Source organism: Brachycentrus maculatus, unplaced genomic scaffold (genome assembly GCF_059751285.1).
Source record: "Brachycentrus maculatus isolate JH-2025_06_01 unplaced genomic scaffold, ASM5975128v1 h1tg000652l, whole genome shotgun sequence".
Lineage (NCBI taxonomy): Eukaryota > Metazoa > Arthropoda > Insecta > Trichoptera > Brachycentridae > Brachycentrus > Brachycentrus maculatus.
In genome coordinates, this window is record NW_028281388.1 from 13,613 (window position 1) to 20,201 (window position 6,589).

Genomic DNA, 6,589 nt, shown 5'->3' on the forward strand with positions numbered 1-6,589 from the left:
TCGATACAGACAACAGCCTATAGCAGTATTATAAAGTCCAAATCATAAGATTTATAATCAGTCGGTAGCACAGTGATGTTGGTGAATTGATTGATGGATCTTCGTGTGATTCGAGTATTTAGCAAAACTCCAATGTTCACTATACTCTCCGTTATCAACATGATGAATAAACTCTTTATGAAGTAAAAGCCATTATCAGCAATAAAAATGATGTCGAGATTCAAAGTATCGAAAAAGTCAGAAGAATCAAAGATAATTTTATAAGTGCCAGGCCAGCCGACTCTATCGTATCGAGCTCTGCTCCTCTCTCTTAAGCATTTGTATAATCCAATGCGTCTGCAATAACGCCTGTCACCCCTACTGAGCCTGCCGCTCCTGTTAAACCTGCCATCCCTACTAAGCCTGCAGTTGTTGTTGCTCCTATTAAGCCTGTAGTCGTTGCTGCCCCTCTTCCGCGTCTCGTTGAAATGAATAAGCAGTTTTTCATGAGAAGTGAGGACTGGCTAATTTTGAAGAGTTTCATTAATATAAATAATGAGAATCGAATTTCTGATGAAGATACTGAATCTGTAATGAAGTACATTGAGCCGAGCCCTACTCCAAGCGAGAGTGGATTTGCTATCAACAAATATCAAATTTCTTTCAAATGTCCAAAAAAAAATGACATTTGCAAAATAGATTGTGAATTCGAAGATTACACTGTCAGGATTCTTCAAACTGAGATTAATCTAAACTCTCAGGATCCAGAAAGTGACAATAATATTCATTTGGCGAGCAAGCTCTCATAGGAGCAGCTTTATCGAAACTTTTACTATTGGATGGCAATCATGGATTATTCGGCCCAAGTTAGTAATAAATACGTTAATGGTAAAGTTAAAGCCAAAGCCGCCTCTGTCTATGAGAAAATAGGAGACTATTATGAATTTTGGATTGATTATGTATTAACCAGTGAGGTTTGTTCGCTCTATCTCAAATTTAGCCTCACCAATTTAAGTCTTGTAAGCAAAAAGGAATCATGTATCAAACAAATCATCTAGTCCACTCTATAAATTGCCCCATAACAAGCAAATAAAATCCCGAAGTAAGTTGTGAAGGAAATTCCCAAATTAATTGTGACATAAGTTGTAAAGGTAACACAGATATAGCCTTTCAAAGAAATTGTAAACTAAGCACCAAAAGAAACAAACAATTAATCAGTCAAATAAGTACTGAAGGAAACAGAGAGTTTGCCGATCACGCAAATTGTGAAGGAAACGCCGAAGGAAATACTGAAGGAAATACTGAAGGAAACACCGAAGGAAACACCGAAGGAAACGCCGAAGGAAATACTGAAGGAAATACTGAAGGAAACACCGAAGGAAACACCGAAGGAAACACCGAAGGAAACGCCGAAGGAAATACTGAAGGAAACGCCGAAGGAAATACTGAAGGAAACACCGAAGGAAACACCGAAGGAAACACCGAAGGAAACGCCGAAGGAAATACTGAAGGAAACGCCGAAGGAAATACTGAAGGAAATACTGAAGGAAATAGCAAAGTAGTCAATCATTAAATAAGCGCCTAAGAAAATAACAAAGTAAACTATTGGATAAATTGCAAAGGAAACAACTAAAGAACCTATAAAGGAAATTGAGAAATAAGTGTAAGAGCAGACCAATAAATAACCAATCGAATAAACTGTGAAGGAAATACCTAAATAAACTACAAATCAGAGAATCAAATAAACCTCGAAATAGATGATTAGTGATGTGCCATCATTAAATCCTCAGTCTCCTATTAAAAATACCCCTAATTAAACAAATAAAGAGATTCAACCTGCTAATAACGCCCAATTTATTTCTTCAAATGAACCCTCTAAAACATTAAATAATACAGCTTCAAAATAAATCGCAAGCAACGGGCCATTAACGAATTCTTCTTCGAGTCTGCCGCCTAAAATATCATCTAATGTGAGTTCTCAAACAGTCGAACAAAATATAAGCAAGGCATCATAAATTTCAGCGAAGGCTCCATTGAAACCAGTTAAGAACCTCGAAGTGCCCCAGCAAGTGATAACTGCAACAGGTGGCCTTGTGAGAATAGAACTCTCTCAGTTTCAACGTTTGGCAATTTTCCCCGACAATGATTTCAAAAGTGTGTATAATGTAATTGATCAGCTATACTCCACTCAAGAGCTGTCCAACTCAACCATAATCGCAGCCTACTACAAAATGAATGCCTTCATTCGCACCTATCACTTATTCTATCGCAACCACAGCAACAACTTCATCTATGAAGCAATGATTTCGCGGGATCTGCTCAGAAAAAGGAATTACATCATTAGTCTTGATCGGTTTTCATTCTGATCATCACCACTGCACTCCATAACTAATAATTATATCATCATTTCAAACATCTAAATATGTATTATTATCAGCTCTCTTCTTTCATTCGACACTTTCATTATGCTCCAACTGCCCTTATCTCCTCAGATTGATTCATTAAAAACCACTTTAAGCATATGCTTTTGCATATTATTAGTGGTCACTCCATCGAATGGTCATCCTGTATTCTCTCCGATCGGCTTTACAATCCAGCGAATAGCCAATCCGTCCACCACACTTCCGTAATATATGCAACGATTGGGTGTCAACTTAGAAGCAAAGGCCACTGCAAACTTTAATGGCTACAACATTATCTCCCTCGATGGATAGCTCATAAATGCAGCCAATTCTATGGATCCAAAAACATTGTATTCCAAGCCATATCAATACCTTCTAGGCAATCGATAATCTGTTTATGGCAACTCCAACAATGAAGTGAAAAAGTTCATTCTCGACGGGCTGCATCAAAAAGGGAAGAAATTGTTAATAAACGTCAATCTCAATAACGCACCCATCACTCAGCAGAAGTACACTGTGCAAAATGTTTCAAACAATATCGTATCGACTCTCATCAACGAAATAGGCATCTAGTTCATCGATGGCATTAGTATCGAATTCCAAGACTATCATGCAGTAGAATATAACATTGCCTCGGACTTCCTCGAACAACTGTTACTGCTCATTCGCAGGAATAACCAACTTGCTTCCAACAACAACTTTCTGGTGGTTCTCGTGGTCCCTGCAACATATGTGCCCAAGATAGGCCTATTCAAAAAGAACATAATCAATTCTCTGGTGGATTATTTTGTATTGATGTACTATAATACAAACAGAAATGCGTACACTACATATGCGGACATTTTTACGAGGTCATCACACTACGCCAATACTGCTATTTTTTAGATTATGAAGAGTGCAGACATTAAGCTTGATGTATGTCGAGCGATTATCGCCAAGCCTGCCCTCCCCAAAGGGTCTTGGAACTCGGCGCAATATTTAGGAGCAACCCAGTTGGCTATTATTTTTAAGCAAGCCCATAATGATGGTTGGTTTGGAGGATATGCCAACTTAGAATATGAAGCTGACAGGGACCAGCAATTTGTGGACTCTGTTCTCAGGTAAATGAGGGCCATTTGTGTGGCCTCTTCCAAGTGCATATGCTGATATGATGGATTATATATTGATACTAGTGTAATACCAGATATCCTATATGATATGAATGTCTATGATGATAGGACACATTTAATCTTCATTTATTCTATGATTAGACATATTGAGTGTGATTTATCAGTATCAAACTTCGTTGGTGGAGACGGTGACTTCTTCCTTTTTGGCCTATTATTTGACTTACCTTGCCTTGTCTTCCTCCTTTTGCTCCACTTTTAATTATTTTTTCTTGTGCTCTTTCTTGTGTTCTTTTTTCTCCTCCTTTTTGCCCTACTTTTTGTTCTGTTATTTTTCGTACTCCTTGAGGAACTATTCGTTGTATGGGATGAAATCAACACCAACTAAAGGCTGGAGCACTTTGGGGACTCTGAGGCCTTATGGGGTTTGGAAGTTTTACAAAATGCAACAGAGTGTTCTTTGGGTGGCGCATAGGGTTCCATTGAGCATGTGAACATACTTCTTCTATTTCGTCTGAGTTGAGTTATTAAAAAAGTACATCAGTTTTCTTCATTCCGCAGCGGATTTCTAGATTTCTAGACTGGAAATCAGTACAATTTGAGCAAGAAACTAGTTCTCTATAAGCATCGTATCCTGGGAACCATGCTTCCAAGTCATATTTTTTAGCAGCAGCGTCATTTAAGGCTCCAGAAACGATGTTTATCACTTGGTATGGCAGTTATAACGACTGCATGAACTCCTCTGAAACTTTTATCATCTATTCGTGAGCCTTCCAAGAGTTTTCAGGGTCAGTGATAACGAACTGTTCAATTTTGTCGAATTGATGGATGCGGAAAATTCCCCAAGTATCCTTACCATGCGCCCCAGCTTCCTTCCTGAAGCATACGGAGGTGCCGCCATATTTAATTGGAAGCTGCTTCTCCTCGATCCATTAGTTGCTATGCATCGCAGAGATTGGTTGTTCGGAAGTGGCGATTAAGTAATAAGTATTGTCTTCTTGTTCAGATCCTTTCCCTTATACTTTATATAGGTTTTATTCAAAATCGGATAGCTGGCAAGTTTCATGCATTAAATCTTGTTTCATGAAGTAAGGGGGCTGCACTAAATCGTACTGCCTCTTTGCCAGGAAATTTAACCCGTAATTTATTAAGGCGTTATTGAGCAAGACTCCGTAGCCCTTCAAGAAGTATCCTCGATGCCCGGCTACTTTCTGTCCTCTCTTCGGATCATAGCCTCCAATGGCCTCCAGAATTTCGTGATGATGAAGTCCTCCAAGCTTGCCTGTAATTTTGATTCTGGGCATGTCATCTCCCCAAGTTCTTTCAACTTTGTTGTGCGCTTCATCGTTGTCGATGGGAACAGAGCTATGAACAATGTTGCCAATAGAGTTGACGAGGCCATTGATGATTTTCAATAGGGCTTCTTCATCAGCAACGACCTTTTTCTGGCTTTCCTCATTGAGTTTTTTCTTTTCGAGTTCTTCAGCACAGGGATCTTGCTTGTCAGCCTTCTTCTTGATCTTGATCTCTTCTCCGAGAGCGTTCCATTATTTCTTGAGCATATCGAGATCATATCTCACTAAATAGAAGATTGATGATACGTTTTCTCCATTATTTGTCGTGGGCGATGATGTCATCAACAATCTTGACATCTCTGAATCTGCGCTTCAGGGATTATCGGATAACATCTGGGTTATACCCCTTGTCTTCTCGGAACCAGTTTATATCGAGTCCGGGCATGGCTGGCTATCTTTAATACTTATTTAATTTATAAAAGAAAATATCCTGTATTCGCATAAATTCGCCACTTTTTTCGAAACAACTAGCAGCTCAGCATCACAATGCTTTTGATAGCTATCTGACATCACCTTGATGGCTACCTAGCCGTCAAGCAAATTGAATGGGCAATAGAAGTTCGATGTGATATTGGCTCAGACTCTATTATTTATCAGGGTTCAATAACAATACAGAAGTCATCATCTTCAATATCACACTTTCATACTCAAATGCCTATGATAGACAAGCTCTACAAGCATTAAGGCATCGAGGGTCTGTAACAATATTTAATAATTGAATATAATCGTACTGAATATTTGAATAGGATATAATGAAATGAATGGAAAAGCGGATGAAATTAAGTGCGATCAAGAGTCGAAAACTATCAGATGATAAAAGCATGGGGGTCTAGGAGTCTCCTTTTTCTTAATGAAATGGTGAGCTGGTTGTTCAAGGCATTGCGTATTTTAGTGTCGATTTTATCGGCCTTCTCGTGCTCATTTGACCGGTGAGCATATTTGGCATCTGCCGACAGATTATAGTCATCTAGGATAATGCTGTCAGTAAATTTCTTGAAGTAGGTATTTTTGCTTTCTAGGATTTTGCGAATTCGGATGTCCTTCAGTCTATTGTGGATAAGCTCATAAGAAGGAGCTTGTTTGACTCTCTGCTTTATATGGAACAGGACCGGAGGCTGTTCATTTGTGTCGATCTTATTCATTTTGATGATGGAAAACTTGTCAAACTTTTTATTCAGATAATCGCTAAAATGCTTGCGCAGTTTCTATTTCTTGAGTGCACTAATTGTTGAATGAGGGTGTGAGCCTATGCCTTTGCCTTGGCTGTTTGGCGCTCTAAGGGCCAATTTATATTGCATTTTCATTTTCGAAATACCTTCCAACTACTCTGAAAATATTTGGTTCAATCGAGGACTACTCATATTTGAGCATGAGAACCTATTATCATGCATCTCCACATCATTTGCAATATTCTTAAATAAGCGTGACTGGAGCGTCTTTTATTATTTATTCTATAGATCTTATCGACTGCTTGTATGACTGTGATTCTTCGTAAAAGTCTTACTTTGCATGTTCGTCTCCGTCTCGCGGGTATCCAAGCTAAACAAGTTCACCATTTATACAATTTAATCCATGCTGATATAGTAAAGCAAGCAGTAATCAGTCTTGCACTTTGCTTGCTTGATTTGATAGTCACTGCAGAAGCTGTCCTCTAGAATTATTGGGGCTTTGACTAAAATGGTTCGATTGTTGTCTATGACTTATATTTCACCACTGTATAGGAAGAATATCGCATGCGATTAATTTT

The 6,589-nt window shown here is 38.6% G+C and overlaps 1 protein-coding gene across 1 annotated transcript; it reads right to left on the reverse strand.

The window, feature by feature from the left end:
• Positions 1–3,664: 3,664 nt before the first annotated feature.
• LOC148300828 (serine--tRNA ligase, cytoplasmic-like) lies at positions 3,665–5,227 on the reverse strand. The gene is given in 3 exon segments (XM_088274238.1): positions 3,665–3,992; positions 4,027–5,034; positions 5,129–5,227. Coding segments are annotated over 3 exon segments (1,260 nt in total). The 3' UTR covers positions 3,665–3,839.
• Positions 5,228–6,589: the final 1,362 nt, after the last annotated feature.